Genomic DNA, 19,692 nt, shown 5'->3' on the forward strand with positions numbered 1-19,692 from the left:
TGCCTTATGCTCTACTAGTTCCAATGGGCGCCAGCCCCCACCGTTGAGCACCTCAGGAGGTTGCCTACGAGGGCAATTCTGCCCTGGGCCTAGAAGGGTTCCCTAGCCCTGCCGCAGAGCAAACTGGGGCCAGCCCCAGGAGAACATGCCTCCTGCCAGCGGACGGCCGAACGGTTCGTCATACTCGTCTTCTGCTTCTCGGCTTGTGGATTTCTCAGCGCTGGATTTCCTGCTCTGTGTGGAGATCAAGGGCAGCGGGGAGTTGGGGTTGGAGCTCCCTTCTCTCGAGGACCCTCTCAGAGGCTTCTGTCTGTCCCTGTGGAAACACAAAGGAAAAGAATGAAAAAAGAAACTACAGCAGGGACGCGGGCACCTGACTGAATTGCTCCATTTGCATGAGGAGTGAACGCTAGAATCCTCTTAATCCAGGCATCTCCAAACTCGGCCCTCCAGATGTTTTGGGACTACAACTCCCATCATCCCTAGCTAACAGGACCCAGTGATCAGGATGATGGGAATCAGAGTCCCAAAACATCTGGAGGGCCAAATTTGGGGATGCGTGTCTTAATCGTAATCGCCGAAGAATTGATGCTTTTGAATTATGGTGCTGGAGGAGACTCTTGAGAGTCCCATGGACTGCAAGAAGATCAAACCTCTCCATTCTTAAGGAAATCAGCCCTGAGTGCTCACTGGAAGGACAGATCCTGAAGCTGAGACTCCAGTACTTTGGCCACCTCATGAGAAGAGAAGACTCCCTGGAAAAGACCCTGATGTTGGGAAAGATGGAGGGCACAAGGAGAAGGGGACGACAGAGGACGAGATGGTTGGACAGTGTTCTCGAAGCTACCAGCATGAGTTTGACCAAACTGCGGGAGGCAGTGGAAGACAGGAGTGCCTGGTGTGCTCTGGTCCATGGGGTCACGAAGAGTCGGGCACGACTAAACAACAACAAGTCTTAATCTTTACCTATAACATTTAAAGCCCACTTTTCAGCAGTTATCATCTCTCCTCAACAAGGCAGCTTACGATAATTGTTCAGAGTTATCCATTGCAAGAAAAAACAGGGACACAACGGAAATGGCAGCTAGTCAAACTTCTCGTCTCATTCCCATCACTGCAGCTCCCAGGAATTCCTTAGTCTAGACGTAAGTAATGCAAAAGCTCCACCTGCTGGTCGCTATGGTTACCTTCAATAGCAGAGGTTCTCTGCAAAACAAATGCACTTCTGTGCTCTATAATGCTGTTCAGCTAACTCTAACGGACTTCGGGTGAAATCTTCTGTCGTCATGGCCTGGTGATAGGTTCATGGTGCAGACGCATGAGCTATTGTTTTATTTATTTAATAAATGGACACATTGCAAGGAGGGAGCTGTGTCTGGGCTTCTTGGGGAGAAGCCACAACTCTTTCAAAGTGATATGATACTGCTTTAAATGTGTTGTGAAGATGATTCACTCTGTGTTATAATTTAAGAGAAAACGTACTGAAAATGCAAGATAGGTGGTATTTAACCCCGGTCAAATTGGCAAAGATATATAAGAAGTACACAACTACTTGTTGGAGGTGTAAAGAAGGAATAGACACGTTTATCCACATGTGGTGGGAGTGCAAGAAAATAAGAGAATTCTGGGAGGTTTTTTATAATGAAATTTTAAAAAATGTTCAAATTTTCATTCAACAAAAAACCTGAGGCATTTTTACTTGGTATTATGTCACAAGAAGTTACAAAAACTGCCTGACCTATATTTATGTACGCGACCACCATAGCGAGGACACTAATAGCCAAAAACTGGAAAAGTAACAACATTCCCACGAAAACTGACTGGTTAGAAAAAAAATGATTGAATACTCACAGCTCGCAAAATTATCTGGGAGATTAAGAGGAAACACCACGCAAAGAGTTAACAAGGATTGGTCAATATTTAATGATTCTCTCAAAACCTATATAGAAAACTCAAATCTCCTGACAGAAGTATAACTAAATCTAATAAATAGAGGAGTTAGACGAGAGAAAGAGAAGAAGAGAAAAGTTAGACGAGAGAAAGGAAGTAATCATCATAAAGGATAAACATAATAACCAATATGTAATGTGCATAGATTAAAGATTGACAAAATTACACAATGAGACTGGTTGGAAGTCAATAACCACAGTATGTCGGTGTCTTTGTTGGTAGGTAGGTGGAAGGGGTGGTGAAGGTGAGATATGTGGTGTATGTTTTGTATGTAATATATGTAATGTAATGTCAAGTGTGTACAGCTTTTGTAATGTATTGATATTTATTATATATATATATATATATATATATATTTTGGTGTCTTCGGGTGTCTTCCCGTGTAAGAGTCGGGGTGTCTGGGCGACGTTTCGACGAGGTCTCACTCGTCATCTTCAGGCTGGTGCTTTCGGCTTCTTGTTACCAGTAACAAGAAGCCGAAAGCACCAGCCTGAAGATGACGAGTGAGACCTCGTCGAAACGTCGCCCAGACACCCCGACTCTTACACGGGAAGACACCCGAAGACACCAAAACCTGCATTCCTGTACCCGTGAAAATCTACGAAAGCATATATATATATATATATATAATGTTAAAAAATGTGTTGTGAAGAACTTACTCTGTGCCGCAGAGCCTCTTTATTTCTTCTTTCAGGCTCTTGTTTTCCTCTCTCACCTTGTTCATTTCATTACCTGTAACGGAGAAGAGGAAGAGATTTCTGTATTAGGTGAAGCCGGACGCATTCTCTGAGTTCTAACCCTCAGAAGTGGGCATACACAGGTGGCATTTTGCAACCATCTCCCGATGTTGCATCCCCTTACTTGAGCTTCAAGGACAATGTCCCACCCATTCTTTACTAAATAAAGAAAGAGGGATCTGACTCCCATTTATCGCTCTCTCTGACTGTGAGAGAGGAGACACCAGATTTCCTTGGCACTTACTGAGGATGAAGATGTGCTGAAGGCTCTGGAAATGGGCCTTGCCAAACTCGCGTTGCTTCTTCTTTGCAAGCTCCTGGGTCACTTGGCATCTGTCGCAGAGACCAGCTCGCAACCTTTAAAAAGTAATTCAGAGACAAGGAGAACGTCACATCTTGATTTTTATTTTTCTGTAATAATTTTTATTTGATTTTACAAATACAGTGGTACCTCGGGTTACATACGCTTCAGGTTACAGACTCCGCTAACCCAGAAATAGTGCTTCAGGTTAAGAACTTTGCTTCAGGATGAGAACAGAAATTGTGCTCTGGTGGCGCGGCAGCAGCGGGAGGCCCCATTAGCTAAAGTGGTGCTTCAGGTTAAGAACAGTGTCAGGTTAAGAATGGACCTCTGGAACGAATTAAGTACTTAACCTGAGGTACCACTGTATTAGTTTATAACAATCCAAATTACATATCCATATTTAGAGATTTCTCCAGATCTCTGGACTTCCCACCTTCCCCTCAGTGGTTCCTATTGTACACCCTCTTAACTGCATATTATTCCACAATCCATGTTTTGTATCTTTCCATCTTGCCCATAATTTTCCTTACATTACAAGTGTTATTAAAATCCTGCTAGTGTTTTCATCTGTTTACAGTGATCTCCTAGATAAATTATAACCCGCCCGCCCCCATTCTTTATTGAAGTTTAGGTCTTCTTGGTTCCCCAGTCTTCCAGCCATTTCGACATAGTCTAACAGCTTGATTTGCCATTTCTCTCTGGTAGGGGCTTCATCTTCTTTCTATCTCTGCTCTAATAGCATCCGTGCAGCTGCTGTCACAAGTAAAAAGTTTTTTGTATTCCTTTGTTATAGGAATTAGGTACCTAGAATTCCTAATAGAAAAGCTTCTAGTTTTTTTTTTAACAAAAGTTTTTTTAAAACATCTTTTTCAGTTCGTTATATATCGTTTCCCAAAATGCTTTTATTGCCTTACACAACCACCACATAAGATAAAAGGTACGAGAAAGTCACATATTTTGAGAAGAGAGGCTGTCCTGGAATGATGGCCTGAAAGAGACACACACACACCCTTCACACTTAGTCATTCCTTCTAAAGTGGTACCTCGGGTTACCGGTAAGTACTTAATTCATTCTGGAGGTCCGTACTTAACCTGAAACTGTTCTTAACCTGAAGCACCACTTTAGCTAATGGGGCCTCCCGCTGCTGCCACGCCACCAGAGCATGATTTCTGTTCTCATCCTGAAGCAAAGTTCTTAACCCAAGGTACTATTTCTAGGTTAGCGGAGTCTGCAACCTGAAGCATATGTAACCTGAAGCGTATGTAACCCGAGGTACCACTGTATTTCCAAAGTTTCTAATTTCCAATGAGAGCCAGCGTGGATCAGTGGTTAGAGTGTTGGACTTGTTAGAATTCCTGCTCCATGATTGCAGTCATGGGATTTTTGTCTATCACATGACAGTGTATGTTTTGACTCAACAAAGTGGGAAGTGACGGAGACAGGATGTTTGTGTTACTGTGTTCCGTGAAGTGGGACTATTGCCCTTTGTTCTTTTTCTCTTTGCTGTCTGATGCTAGAGAGAGGGGGAGCCATGTTGCAGTGCTCCATGTGTATTTATATGTATTATAAAGTAGATTAGCCAAAATGCTGAGTTGCTGAGGTCTGTTACACAAACTGTGAAGACTCTGCGGATCCCTAAGTGTGCCGGTGTCTGTTGGCATCAGTCGCTGTGAAGTTTGGGCTGAAGAAAGCTTATGAAGCTCCCGAACGATCGACCAGGAGGGAGAGAACATGCCAGTTGGGCATGTGTCTCTGCCAGGGTCCTACTCGAGTGTAGGCTGAACTCCTGACAGGACTAAGACCCAGGAGACCAGGGCTCAAATCACCACTTGGCCATGAAGCTCAATGGGTGACTTTGGGCCAGTCACTGCCTCTCAGCCTAACATACCTCTCAGGCTTGTGGAGGGGATTAAATGAGGAAGGGGAGAACCGTGTATTCCATCTTGAGCTCCCTAGAGGAAAAGGCGGCACATAAATGCAATAAAATAAAAAAATGAATAAATGTTTGGGCTGTGAGTGCCATTGCTTATGAAAGAACCCCCCCCCCAGCACCATTTGTGAGCGTTGAGGTTTTCAGAGGTGCAAAGAAATCTGAGGGGAGAATTCTCCAAAGACAGCCCCGAGGGAGTCAAAGAAAGATGGGCAAGTTTTGTGTAGACTGGTATGGGTTTATTGGCATTTTTAAAAAAAATAAAAATAAAATGCCAGGAATCTGGCAGAGCAGTTCCAGCAATGTATAAAACGGTTTGGCCTTTTAAAGGGAAAATAGGATCAATTGAATAAGGGTGAGATGAATGAAGAAAAATGGAATGTGGATCCAATGAATGGAGTCATTTGTTTCAATTACAGATTATATTAAAAAAAAAATGAACTCTGTAAAGGAAAAATTAGTCTTATATATATATTACAGAAGACTGGATGTTATGTTTGAAAAGAAGATTCTTAAGCCTATTTGTAGACTTTATTGCGCTTATACAGTGGTACCTCAGGTTACAGACGCTTCAGGTTACAGACGCTTCAGGTTACAGACTCCGCTAACCCAGAAATAGTACCTCGGGTTAAGAACTTTGCTTCAGGATGAGAACAGAAATTATGTGGTGGTGATGCGGCGGCAGCGGGAGACCCCATTAGCTAAAGTGGTGCTTCAGGTTAAGAACATTTTCAGGTTAAGAATGGACCTCCGGAACGAATTAAGTTCTCAACCTGAGGTACCACTGTAAATGTAATCTGAATACTGAAATACTGTTCAAAGTGGAAGCAGGGCCCATTTATATTTACACTTTAATCAATACAGTCCATTCGACTCCTGGAACCGTTCGAAAACCAAAGCACAGCTTCCGATTGGCTGCAGGAAGCCGCGCCAGACGTTCGGTTTCTGAAAATCATTCGAAAACCAGAACACTCAATTCTGGGTTTCGATTGTTCAGTAGTCGATTTGTTCTGGAGCCCAAGGCATTTGAGATCCAAGGTACGACTATTACTATGGCTTGGTATGAGAATATAAATAAAGAGGGTGTTTTTTGGACTCATGGGCTATAGGCCGGTATCTAAGATGCACCAAGTATCACCCATTTGGGAAAGTGTGTATGCCCTGAATACAGAGAGAAATGAGAAATAAAGAGAAACAGAAGCCTTTTACAAAGTGAGGCCAAAAGGTCAAGGAAACAAAAAACGTGCTACATCACTATGCATAGCATCAGTGGCGTAGCGTGGGGGGTGCAGGGGGGCCCGGCCGCACCGGCCGCAACATCTGGGGGGGGCGCTCGCACTCGCAGCTCTCTGCCCCTACCTGGCTCACTCACTCTCTCTCACTGCAGTGCTGGTTGTGCGAATCCGATCCGAGCCGCCGGGTCGGCGCCCACTGTGGAGGGGGTGGGTGCCAGGCGTGCGGTGCAGAGAGAGAGCAAGGGACTATCTGGGGGAGGGACAGTGCAGCGGCCGCCCAGCGCAGCGCTGAGCGCGGGAGAGAACCACACCAGCCCAGCCCAGGCAGCAGCAAGAAGAAGCTGGCAGCGGCAGCAGGTTAGGGGTTAGGGGGCGCAAATTACTTGCCTTGCCCCGGGTGCTGACAACCCACGCTACGCCACTGCATAGCATGAATGGAGAACCTGCCGCATGCCTAATCCACACCTCTGTTTGGGAGATGGGGATCAGTTAAGTGCGTACTGGAATTCACAGTGATCTTATTTCTCAAGCATCCTCAGATGGCAATTGAGGCTGGTGATGGTAGTGGCATTGGTGGGCAGCAGAAAAAGCTGGGTTGGCATAGCTAGCACCTGTTGTACCTGTTTTCCAACACTTTCACGTTCTCTTTTAGGACTTTCTGTTGCTCTCGTAGCTGGTGGTTTTTGGCGAACAGCTCTTCAATTCTCTGGGTGTCTCTGATTCAGGTAGAGCACAAAGAGCAAAATGAGAAGGTCGGCAGATTCCCACACCCTTAAACAACATAGTAAGCTACTATAGGCAGGGTCGCATCGTTGATCCAGCTTGCTCAGTACTGTTCATAGCTGGGGAACCTTTGACCCTCCAGCTTTTGCTGAACTACAATCCCCAACAGCCTTGGCCACTGACCATGCTTGTTGTGACTGATGGAAGTTCAGCAACATCTGGAGCAGGGGTCAGCAAACTTTTTCAGCAGGGGGCCGGTCCACTGTCCCTCAGACTTTGTGGGGGGCTGGACTATATTTTGAAGAGAGAGAAAAAGAACGAATTCCTATGCCCCACAAATAACCCAGAGATGCATTTTAAATAAAAGGACACATTCTACTCATGTAAAAACACGCTGATTCCCGGACTGTCCATGGGCTGGATTTAGAAGACAATTGGGCCGGATTCGGCCCCCAGGCCTTAGTTTGCCTGCCCATGATCTGGAGGGTCAAATGTTTCCCACATCTGGTTTACACTGACTGGCAGGGTTTAAATGTGGGATTAAATCTGGGGCCTACTGCCACTGAGCTACAACCCCAAACAAATTGTTGTCAGAAGTGGGATTCAAACCCGCACCTCTGAGGGCGAAAGGGACCTGAACGCAACACCCAAGACCATTTGGCCATCCTGACACCCCACCCCATGCTTGCTGTGTGGACAAATAGACTGATGGAAGTTTGTAGCATAATCCATGCTGAAGAAAGCGCATAAGGAACAGGCGCTGAAAAACTGCTCCCAACTGTCAAAGCACCTGTGGCAGCCATGTTCTCCCCGCCATTTTGTATGCACCCAGCCACAGCTGTGAATGTGTTCCCACAGCAATTGTCTTGGGGGGCCATATTGTGTGAACCGGCCCCAGATTTTCTGAAATGGCCTCAAGTCCATCTTAGCCCCAGTCGCCACATCAAAAAAGAGCATAATATGTGCTTCACTCACCGGCATCTCTCATTGGTGAGCTCGTTCAGTTTCGTTTGCAGGCCTGAAAGAGTTAAAAGAACGTTTGCATGAGACGCTGGATCCTCGCCGCATGTCACATGACACTGTGAATGTCACATGATAAGCCTAAAGCATGTTGGTAAAGAAAATTATGGGTTGAGAGACTACTCAACAGCCCAGCTTTCCAGGGTCCAAGTCCCCCATGGGTCCATGTGGTCAGTAAAAGAAGGAAATTCCGGCCAAGCAATTTGGAGCAAAACTGCAGTCAGTAGACTTAGATCCTTTATTGTTGCGCAACAGGTTCAACAGCAGTAAGAACCTTGAACATGGGGCGACATTGACTTTTAAAACTTTCCCACAATATCCCAGAATACAGTTCGCACAGCAGCATCAATACATCATTGCTACATCACTGAAACGTCAGAAAGGGGAGGGTTACACAAGATTAGCCTAGACAGATGGGTCAGGGCAACACCCAAGTATAAGATGAGCACAGGCAAGCATGTCTCAAGTACCCCCCCCCCAAAGTACAATAGAACTTCCTTTGCATGTCTGGAGCATGAGGCAAGTCCGGTGATGAGATTTGGCTTCCCTTGGCTAACAATGAGCCCAGCAATTGTCATCTCTGGGCATTTCCTGGAGTAGGAGGTGTGTATACAGTGGTACCTCAGGTTAAGTACTCCATTCGTTCTGGAGGTCCGTTCTTAACCTGAAACTGTTCTTAACCTGAAGCACTACTTTAGCTAATGGGGCCTCCTGCTGCTGCCGCACCACCGAAGCACAATTTCTGTTCTCATCATGAAGCAAAGTTCTTAACCTGAAGCACTATTTCTGGGTTAGCGGAGTCTGTAACCTGAAGTGTATGTAACCTGAAGCGTATGTAACCCGAGGTACCACTGTACATGTCTTCACACTTGGGGAGGTGGCATGGAAAGGAGTCCTTTTCCCAAGGCCAAAATAGCGTTGGAATGGAGGAAACTGGCAAAGCAGTTGATTTTATATACAGTGGTACCTCGGCTTACAGACGCTTCAGGTTACAGACACTTCAGGTTACAGACTCCGCTAACCCAGAAATAGTACCTCATGTTAAGAACTTTGCTTCAGGATGAGAAATTGCACGGAAGCAGCGGGAGGCCCCATTAGCTAAAGTGGTACCTCAGGTTAAGAACAGTTTCAGGTTAAGAACAGACCTCCAGAACGAATTAAGTTCTTAACCTGAGGTACCACTGTAATTTTTAAAGCTAGGTATCTTCCCTGAGCTGTCAAGTCGAAAGGATACATTCAGGTATAATATTTGTAACATGCGTGAAAGGGCTAAATTTGGCCCCTGCGTCTGAAGTTCCTCAACATTGCTGTATTAACTAACCAGAAGTTCTACGGACCATGTTTCTCTTCCTGAATTAAGCAATGACCTTTCCCTTAACTTCTTTTAAAATGCCTCTCTTACCTTGGACTTCCTTCTCATGCAATTCCTTCAGTTTGTTCAAGAATTCAGCAAAGTTTTCTGCGGCCATGATCTCCGCGTAGTCTCGGGGGTGCGCCCAACTTGGCGGGGCAGAAATGAAACCAGGTGCTTCCTGTTCAGTTTTTTCTCTACCATCCAGTTTGTAGTCTATAATGAAAGCATGAATAAATGTAATGAATAATATCAAACGGGTCAAATTGGGTTTTTAATAATGTAGCTCCGACAGCACTGAAGGGACCCAAGGGTCATCTAGTCCAACCCCCTGCAATACAGGAATCCTGTCCACAGCTGTCCTTGGTTGGGCTCAAACCATCAAACTTCTGGCTAATTCATTGCATCAGAGTTTATTAAGCCTAACCCCACCCCCAACAAACACGTGCACGGCCCTTCTTTCTGTGCTAAAAAAAATAAATAATAATAATAATAATAATAATAATAATAATAATAATAATAATTTATTATTATTTATACCCCGCCCATCTGGCAGAGTTTCCCCAGCCACTCTGGGCGGCTCCCAATCGAGTGTTAAAAACAATACAACATTAAATATTAAAAACTTTCCTAAACAGGACTGCTTTCAGATGTCTTCTAAAAGTCAGATAGTTGTTTATTTCCTTGACATCTGAAGGGAGGGCATTCCACAGGGCGGGTGCCACTACCGAGAAGGCCCTCTGCCTGGTTCCCTGTAGCCTCACCTCTCGCAATGAGGGAACCGCCAGAAGGCCCTCGGCGCTGGATCTCAGTGGCTGGGCTGAACGATGGGGGTGGAGACGCTCCTTCAGGTATACAGGACCGAGGCCGTTTAGGCACACACATTTTGTTCACAAATGAGGTTTCTCATGGGTTTCTTGCTTAGAAACGACCTCTTGGACTCATCACATTAAGCTTCCTTCGGTAACAGCATATGCAATTGCCAACTGGTATATGACTGGAGTAAGAAAGTGGAGCCTTAGGAAAATCAGGAGCCTTGGAATTTTGAGGAAATGCCATGGGCATCAGGCACAAAATGGCTGCTCTAGCGGCAAGGCATGTCACAAAATGGCAGCCACAAGGCGTGGCACAGCCAGTCTTGTAAATAAGTGAGCAACAGCTCCTAACCACCATCCCCCCTCTCTCAAAGTTTACTGGCCCAGCTGCCTCCCTATATGTATTTCCGTCCGGTGCAGCACATCTGCAGTATTTTAAAAACAAAAACAAGCAACTCATCCGTGCTCAGATTGTATCAAAATCTATTTTAAAAATGGCATCATTACCTAGTCCCCTAGAGAAAGACTTTTGCTCACCATAGGTCAGGGGTCTGCAACCTTTAAGACAAAAAGAGCCACTTGGACCAAAGAGAAAAAAAAACTGGGAGCCGCAAAACCATTGCGACATTTAAAGCAGTGGGGAGTGTCGGGGCACACAATGCGCCTCCTCCCCTCGCTAGTATCCGCCCCGGAGCCGCAGCAAAAGTGTAAAAGAGCCACATGAGGCTCCGGAGCCGCAGGTTGCTGACCCCTGCCATAGGTGAACAGGAAAATGGCTCCAAATAAACTTTGTGTGGCTAGAAGCGGGATTACATTCTAAACCTCCCATTTCTTACAGGCAAGTATCACGTTTGCACACATGTCCTTTGGACACCTGCCTTAATCATTACCCTTAAGTGGTGTTTTATTTCTCTGGTGGTTTTCCAAAGGTGTCATTAGTTTCAGAAGCTTTGCAAGTCCCATTCAGGACCATTGGCAGGCTCTGATGAGAAAGGCTTTCATGAAGGCAAATCTTTCCAGGAAGCTCAAATTGCATTGATACCTGTGCCCAGAGCACCACCCTCCTGACACCCAGGGCTCACTTAAAGGTAGCACGTGCATCTGTAGGTTTAGTAAGTTGAAAACAAGGGGCTGTTTCTTTTTCTTTTAGGAAAGGATCTTGAAGTTTTCTACATGCACACACAAACAACACCACTCAAGCAACTCAGAGGCCCGTTAAGCATTCTCTAGGGATTGCTTTTGTGGCATTTTCACCAGGTCTTTCCTAATCTTGCCGTTTTCTGGCTTCCGAATGAAATTGCGGTGTGTTATGTTACACAGAGAAGTCATTTGATAGCTGGTTGCTAAACAGGAAGGATGACTCTCATCAGCCAAGTGGTGCTCTTGCAAAAGAAAAGAAAAGAAAAGAAAAGAAAAGAAAAGAAAAGAAAAGAAAAGAAAAGAAAAGAAAAGAAAAGAAAAGAAAGAACTTCATTCATTTAATCTGTACACGCATTATCTACACTTCATAACATACCACACTTGGGTGTGGTGGGGATCAATATGTGGAGAGGAGAGGGTTAATCTTTCCCTTCTTCCAGTTCCCACCTGCCTAAAAATTCACCCTTCCTGCTTGTCAGTTAGGCTAAAGTCCATACAATGGATTCAAAGCACACAGCTCCCACCCCTCCCAAATCCTGGGAACTGTAGTTTAAGGGTACAAGGAACTGAAGTTCTGCAAGGGGTCGTCTCTAGTTCCCAGGATCCTTTAGGGGAAATAATATGCTTTAAATGTATGTTGTGGACGTAGGCTCTTCTATTTGACTGTTGAAAGCACTAGCTAGCAGGAGAGGGGAAAGACCTCTGACCGAAACTTAGCCATCACTTAGCTAGTAGTTTAAGGAAACAGGAGATATTCCGGATTGGTAGCATTGGAGGAGCAAAGGTCATGTGCAAAGGTCATGTTGGAATGTGAGGGCAAAAAGAGACAAGGGGAAGGTAGTTAAACCTCTAGCAAGACACCTTAAGGCAGTACATAGAGGTTAAGGTTCTGTGGTGCAAATGAGGACAAATACCTGCTAAAGCAAGGGTATAGATTTCTGTTTTGGAACGTATCAGAAAACCGAGAAGTGTCTCCCTTAGAAATGGCAAAGTACCGCCCCACTTACTCTGTTTTGCCTGATGCATATTCCATTCTATAAACCGAGATAACAGCATCATATAATCAATGGCAGGGAAACAAATTATCCCTGGAAATGAATTGCAATGATATCCTCATAAACTTGCAACCACTCCTGAGTGTTGATGGGTCAGTGCCCCCCCCCCCATTTTATATAATGATCATGCAAATAAAGAGGATTTATTTATGAGTTCTGGGCCCAAGGCAAATAATGAGGTCCTTAATTGAGTTGCCCTTTGTCTTAAGCATAATTTATAAGAATGGTGTCTGATAGGTGCAGTAAGTTACTTCTGGGGTGGGGGTGGGGGCAAGCCAGGATGTTTTGCCTTGCTAACCATCTAAGCCCAAATGGGCCTTTCCTAGTGGAGAATGCAAAAATGAAAAGTTTTTCTAAAACTTGTTCTGTGCCAACGCCGATGCTCGCAGAAAACAATGCATAATGGAAGTTGTAGCTGTTTTCTCTATTGATCGAAGCCATTGCCTAGTGCTACATCCAACGGAGTTGTCTCGTTTGTGCAAGGATTTCCACTTGCGCTACTTGCCCACAGGGGACGCGGGTGGCGCTGTGGGTTAAACCACAGAGCCTAGGACTTGCCGATCAGAAGGTTGGCAGTACGAATCCCCGTGATGGGGTGAGCTCCCGTTGCTCGGTCCCTGCTCCTGCCAACCTAGCAGTTCAAAAGCACGTCAAAGTGCAAGTAGATAAATAGGTACCACTCCGGCGGGAAGGTAAACAGCATTTCCATGCGATGCTCTGGTTCGTCATGCTGGCAACATGACCCAGAAGCTGTACGCCGGCTCCCTCGGCCAATAAAGCAAGATGAGCGCCGCAACCCCACGACTGGACCTAATGGTCAGGGGTCCCTTTACTATTAAGCAGCATAATTAAGATCCAGGATGCTGAGCTCAGCCTCCCAAATCACCCTATATATAAAGGTAAAGGGACCAATGACCATTAGGTCCAGTCGTGGCCGACTCTGAGGTTGCGGCGCTTATCTTGCTTTATTGGCCGAGGGAGCCGGCGTACAGCTTCTGGGTCATGTGGCCAGCATGACTAAGCCGCTTCTGGTGAACCAGAGCAGTGCACGGAAACGCCATTTACCTTCCTGCTGGAGCGGTACCTATTTATCTACTCACACTTTGATGTCCTTTTGAACTGCTAGGTTGGCAGGAGCAGGGACCGAGCAACGGGAGCTCACCCTGTGGCGGGGATTTGAACCAACGACCTTCTGATTGGCAAGTCCTAGGCTCTGTGGTTTAACCCACAGCGCCACCCGCGTCCTCTTACCTTACCTACCTGCCCCCAAAATACTGTTCTGGGAGTTTCCTAACTCTCTGGAGCATTGTGTGTGTGTGTCAGTCAATTTTTGAGGGAGCGTGAACCAGTTGCCCCCCATGCAGGTGCCCCAGTGTGGCCCAGACCAGTCCTCCTCTCTGCCTGCCAAGGGCTGTATCAAGCTGCTGAGCTCTGCTCTGCTCAGGCTGGCAGGGGGCTCAGCGCAGCTCCACTTGGCTCTGGGGGGTCACTCCAGCAGCAACCAACACTACACTGCTGCCCCTCAACTGAATGTCAGGGACCATACTGAGGAGGGCTGCAGTGAGGAGGAATGGTGGGAGCCACTCTGTCCTCCTGATCCTGAATCTTCCCAAGAGCAGGAGGACAGTATAGATTTGGAACAGTGGTTTGCAGAGGGGCACAGTTCAGAAGGCAGTAGCTGGGAAATACTGGCTGGGGAACAGCTAGGAGAGGAAACACTGGAAGAGAGAGAGAGTTAACAGATTCACAGTCTCTGGAAAGCATTCACTCCTTTCTCCAAAGACACGGAGAAAGTGTTAGAACAGAAAGTGCAGAGGGTACAAGCTCAGATTACAAGATGTTGGAGTGACATAGATTGATAGGGACAGAAGGGGGAACTGAGCCTTACTTGAGAACACTGCCATTTCTAGGGAGATGTGTTCTTCTCTCTCTCACTGTGATTACAGTGGTGCCACGCAAGACGAATGCCTCGCAAGACGGAAAACTCGCTAGACGAAAGAGTTTTCCGTTTTGGAGGTGCTTTGCAAAATGAATTTCCTATGGGCTTGCTTCGCAAGACGACAATGTCTTGCGAGTTCCTGCTGTTTTCCCCCCCTTCCCCCTTTTTTCTAAGCCGCTAAGCCACTTATCAGCTGATCCGATAAGCTGATAAGCCGGTAAAAGCCGGTAAAAGCCGGTAATAGCGCTAATCCGCTAATCCTTCAATGGGCTTGCTTCGCAAGACGAAAAAACCGCTAGACGAAGAGAATCACAGAATGGATTCTTTTCGTCTTGCGAGGCACCACTGTATTAAATAATCTAATTGGTAAGATGGTACCTTCATTTGATCTTCTCATTTACTGCCATGGGGGAGGAAGCTGTTTCCCCAAAGCCTGACACCATCCTTGACTCCCCATTCCCTCCATCCCCATGCACAGTACTTCCTATCTCACTACTACACCAACGGGCCACAGCTCAAACATCCTCCACCGTCCTGAGAAAACCCCTTCATCTCAATTTTATTTTATCCTTTGGTAGATTTACAAAAAGGAAAAACGCACACCAATAAGTAAGTTTTAGAAAGGGGCAAGATTAAACGTGGATGTCTTTTTTAAAAGAAAAAATCAAGACACCTTGCACTTTGCTCTGCTCCCCCTTTCTTTCCACCCAGGGCAAGCCCGGCCCTCTGCCTGCCCCTCAGAGCCGGCGTGACATCCTCTCCAGCAGCTGCTACAAGCTGCTCAGGCTGGCAGTGGTGGCCATGGAGAGGCAACGGGGTGCTATCTTGCAGCCGCCATTGCCACTGCCATCACTCAAGACGAGCACCAGCTCACAGTGGCGTAGCGTGGGGGGTGCAGGGGGGGCCGGCCGCACCGGGCGCAACATCTGGGGGTTAGGGTTAGGGGGCGCAAATCCACGGGTTAGGGGGCGCAAATTACTTGCCTTGCCCCGGGTGCTGACAACCCACGCTACGCCACTGCCAGCTCATCTTCCTCAGTAAGCTTGGCAGCACCGGCAGGGGAAATAGGGATATTCTGGCATCAGATCAGAAGCTGGGGTGGCGTTTGTAATTCCAGGACCGCTTGCTGGAAAATCTGGACACTTGGAGGGTATGAGTACTGTACATTCTTAGAACAGAGATGGTCCATCACCATCTAAATTATCATTCGCTTTCCCCCCAAAGTGGCAGAAAAGCTCTCTCACCTTTAGTCTTCCTGCATGTTTTCCCCAGAGCCATACGTGCCAACTCTCTGGGGCCCTGGGTGCCCAAGCAGCTACAACATTCCCCATGAAGGGGCCGGGCACTTACAAATTTCAGTGCCAGGGCCATGCATGCTGACTGGCACCCACGGCCCTGGGCACTCATGGTCGCAGGGCCAAGCTGGCCCAGGGCTGAGTCTCAGCATGTAAAATGGGTCCCTAAGACCTTAACCATGCGCTCTGGCTCAGCTGAAGTCCTCCATGCCTCGGAATGGCTGTGCAAATCTCTGTACGCCAAGTGAGCTGTATCGAAACGTGTGCACATGCATTGTGGCGTGTCTTGCATGCAGTGACAGCTCAGGAAGAAATGGTTCCTGGCTATGCCACCATCCATGCCCTACCGCAGGTTGCCTGGAGGGCAGAGGCGATTGAGGTGTGGCTTAATCAAATGAACACAGAACTGCAAGTTCCAGTTTTGACGCATGATCCTTTTTGCTGCCCTGGACAAATAAAGAGTGCATTTTTATTATTATTTACAAGCTCCTTAGTCTTGCCAACTGACCAGAAAGAAAGAAAAAAAATCCGGAACCAAAATACCAGCCCAGCGAGTTCTTTTGCTTTTATCTGAAACTTCCTGTGCAGGCGAAAGAATCTCTCCCCCCTCCATGGAGACAAACTTTTGCCGCTGCACACATTGGCAAATCATGCTGGGGACAGCTGGCACAGTCTGGTTTTAAGGTGGGCAAATCTCTGCTCCACCTCTGAAATCGCCCCTAATGTTGCATGGTCCACAGCGCCAGACCCTCCAAGTGTCCTGATTTTCCAGGGACAGTCCCAGAATTACAGAACCTGTCCTGGTTTCTGATTTCATCCTAGAGTGACCCAGTTTTCCTCCCCCCCCCTTTCCCCCCATGTCTCGCAGAGCAATTAAAAGTGGGGTGGGTGTAGATGCAAAAAAAGTTCTGTTTATATGGGAGTTCTGTTTATATGGAAAATAAAAGCCTTACACCAAATGAAGGAAATGGTGAAGCCCTTCCTATAATTTTGGAGGAAAAGGCCACCAAACTGCTTTAAATTCTTTAATTGCAACGTTGCAATAGCCAGCCATTTCTTAGAAAATGTGGGGAGTTAAGTATTCAATGGAGCTTACTCCCAGGTAACTGGGTAAAGACTGTGAAGCCTTATACTCAGTGGCGTAGCGTGGGGGGTGCAGGGGGCGGGCGGGCCGCACCAGGCACAACACCTGGGGGTTAGGGTTAGGGGGTGCAAATCCACAGGTTAGGGGGCACAAATCCACGGGTTAGGGGGCGCAAATCCACGGGTTAGGGGGCGCAAATCCACGGGCTAGGGGGCGCAAATTACTTGCCTTGCCCCGGGTGCTGACAACCCACGCTACGCCACTGCTTATACTGCAATCCTAAGCATTTTTTACTCAGCACTAAGTCCCTCTGAGTTCAATAGGATTTACTCCCTGGTTTGTTCCTGATCATTCTTACAGTTTCTATTCTTCTTTCTTTCTTTCTTTCTTTCTTTCTTTCTTTCTTTCTTTCTTTCTTTCCTTTTCTTTTCTTTACAGCAATCCTGTGAGGTAGGGTCTGTGGAGAGATTGCAATTAGCTCAAGGTCTCCCTATTTTCATCTGAGAAATGTTGGAAAGTCTGCAGCGCCCCAGTGGTATGTTATTTTTAAACATGGACTGTGAGAATAGCATAGGGATATTCTGAGCTCTTCCTTATCTTTCTGGCTGTTTTTCGAGGGTTGGGAGAATGGGCAAGTATGTATTCTACCTAGTGGCTCTGTAGGAGCTATTAATAATGGCTCCCCCCCCCTTTCTTTTCATTTTGCATGCTTTAATTTGTTCATTATGCTTTTATTGGGCTGTTACTGCTTGGCAAACATGTCTACCTTCTATTTTAACTTGACCTGATTTGGAACCCACATGTATAGCACATTATTGCTCCTCTTACATAAACCAGCTGAGATTTTGTGCAGAAAGGGAAAAAGCAAGTTCAAAAAGGTTACACTGCCTGATAGGACCGTTCTTGCACAAAACACCCAACAGGGTTCAATGTTCACAACCACCTTTAATTGGCAATAAGGACATGAACTGTGGAGGAAGAGTAACAGTGGAACAAGACCAGTAATAATGGCTTTTTAAACAGGAAAGTTGCAGGCTTGCCAAAGCAACCTGGCTCTGTGACTATGCAAATGAAGAAGCTACAACCGCAAGTGATTCTGGTTTAGCAGGATCCAGAGCTGAGGCTGAATACATATCAAGGCCCTCTTCCCACTGGGGTATGTGAACCACTTTCACACTGTGCTATCCCAGGGACACCATGGTATAGGTGTGACTCACATGGACAGGACCAGCTTCTTACCTGCCTGGTTGTTCTAGCCAGGTGATAATAGGAGACAGAGACCATCCATGTCCGTTGTTCACTGCATTGGTTAGAGTCTTGGACTAGGACCTGGGAGACCTGGGTTCAAACCCATCCTCAGCCGTGAAGCTCAGGGGGTAGAATCATAGAACTGTAGATTTGGGAGGGACCCAAATGGCCATCCATCCTTTGCTTGAAAACCTCCAAGGAAGGGGAGTCCACTCCCTTCCAAGGGAGTCTGTTCCACTGTTGAACAGCTCTTATCTCCAGAAGGTTTCTCCTGATGTTTAGTGTTGAGTGGCCTAGCTCTCCGCCTAACGTACCTCACAGGGTTGTTGTGAGGATGGGAAGGGGGAGACCCATGTATTGCACAAGGAGGACATAAATGCAATAATAAACAAAACAAACGCCACAGCAGTGTGGGATCACACCCCGGGGCAACGATGTTTACCCTGCTGTGTTTGTTCTTGTGAACGGGGCAGTAGTGCCTGCCCAGTGTGTCGCTGTTTTGAAAGACTTGCACAAATGTAGACACAGCCTCCTTCTCAAATTGTCTACAATCTGCATTTCTAGCAAGGCAATCAGAATTATTTGCTGCTTTGAGTTTCCCTACTGTACTGGAAAACATTCAGCACTCCCTGGCACCGATCCAACACTGTTTGGCACACTGAGGACTAGTGGCATTTGTGAATGTTGCGCAGTTATTATTATTTTTAAAAAAGATACTGTTACTTGAAAAACAACCCCCCAAATCCTGTGCTAGTTGGTACTTCTCATTTTAGCATTTTACAATACAATACAAGCAAATTTAATTAGCTGCACCTGTAACTTTTGATAAATAAGTACTGCTTGGAGGTCAGGGGTTTTTGAATGTCAATCTTAATCATCCCCCCCCCCCCGTCAATTTTTAAACTCATGAGAACTCACCAGCATTTTAGTGGGAATTTCTCCCAATAAGACATCTGTGTATAATAATAAATTTTTATTTATACCCCGCCCTCCCCAGCCAAGACCGGGCTCAGGGCGGCTAACAACCAATAATAAAAACAAGTTGATTAAAATACAATTTAAGATATTAAGATACAACATTAAAACAATTAGGGAGCAATCTCATCATAGGAGGAGAAAGGGGGGGGGAAAGGGGGGGAGGGAATCAAACTGATTCTGAGCCAAAGGTCAGGTGTCTTACAGGCCCTGCAGAAAGAGATCAGATCCCGCAGGGCCCTGGTCTCACGAGACAGAGCGTTCCACCAGGCCGGAGCCAGTGTTGAGAAGGCCCTGGCTCTGGTTGAGGCTAATCTAACTTCCTTAGAGCCCGGAACCTCTAGGGTGTTGCTATATATGGACCTTAAGGTCCTCCGTGGGGCATGCCAGGAGAGGCGGTCCCGTAGGTACGAGGGTCCTAGGCCGTGAAGGGCTTTAAAAGTCAAAACCAGCACCTTAAATCTGACCCTGTACTCCACCAGGAGCCAATGCAGCTGGAAAAGCACTGGGTGAATATGCTCCCATGGCAGAGACCCCGTGAGGAGCCTCGCTGCAGCATTCTGCACCCGCTGGAGTTTCTGGGACAGTTTCAAGGGCAGCCCCGTGTACAGCGAATTACAGTAGTCAAGCCTGGAGGTGACCATCACATGGATCACTGTGGCCAGGTCGGGGCGGGAAAGGTAAGGGACCAACTGCTTGATGCGGCGAAGGTGGAAAAATGTTGCCTTGGCTGTTGTTGTAACCTGTGCCTCCATGGAAAGGGAGGCGTCAAGGATTACACTCAAACTCTTAACGGAAGGCAGTGGCACTAATTGGGCCCCCGCAAGAGAAGGGAGTTGGTCCCTCATCCCCATGACCCAGCCAGAGGACCTCTGTCTTCAAAGGATTTA

At 46.6% G+C, this 19,692-nt stretch overlaps 1 protein-coding gene across 1 annotated transcript in view; it reads right to left on the reverse strand.

Annotated features, from left to right (window-relative positions):
• RBBP8NL (RBBP8 N-terminal like) overlaps positions 1 to 9,467 on the reverse strand; it is a 32,128-nt gene extending 22,661 nt beyond the window's left edge. Inside the window, exons 1-6 of the mRNA XM_082226623.1 lie at positions 9,303 to 9,467; positions 7,856 to 7,898; positions 6,778 to 6,873; positions 2,932 to 3,044; positions 2,610 to 2,682; positions 150 to 316 (exon numbers count right to left, since the gene is read on the reverse strand). Coding sequence (XP_082082749.1) covers positions 150 to 316; positions 2,610 to 2,682; positions 2,932 to 3,044; positions 6,778 to 6,873; positions 7,856 to 7,898; positions 9,303 to 9,369 — 559 coding nt within the window. The 5' untranslated portion in view covers positions 9,370 to 9,467. The remainder of the gene's footprint in view (positions 1 to 149; positions 317 to 2,609; positions 2,683 to 2,931; positions 3,045 to 6,777; positions 6,874 to 7,855; positions 7,899 to 9,302) is intronic.
• Between the last annotated feature and the right edge of the window lie 10,225 nt (positions 9,468 to 19,692).

The sequence above is a fragment of the Podarcis vaucheri genome (assembly GCF_965113315.1).
Source record: "Podarcis vaucheri genome assembly, chromosome: 6".
Classification (NCBI taxonomy): Eukaryota; Metazoa; Chordata; class Lepidosauria; order Squamata; family Lacertidae; genus Podarcis; species Podarcis vaucheri.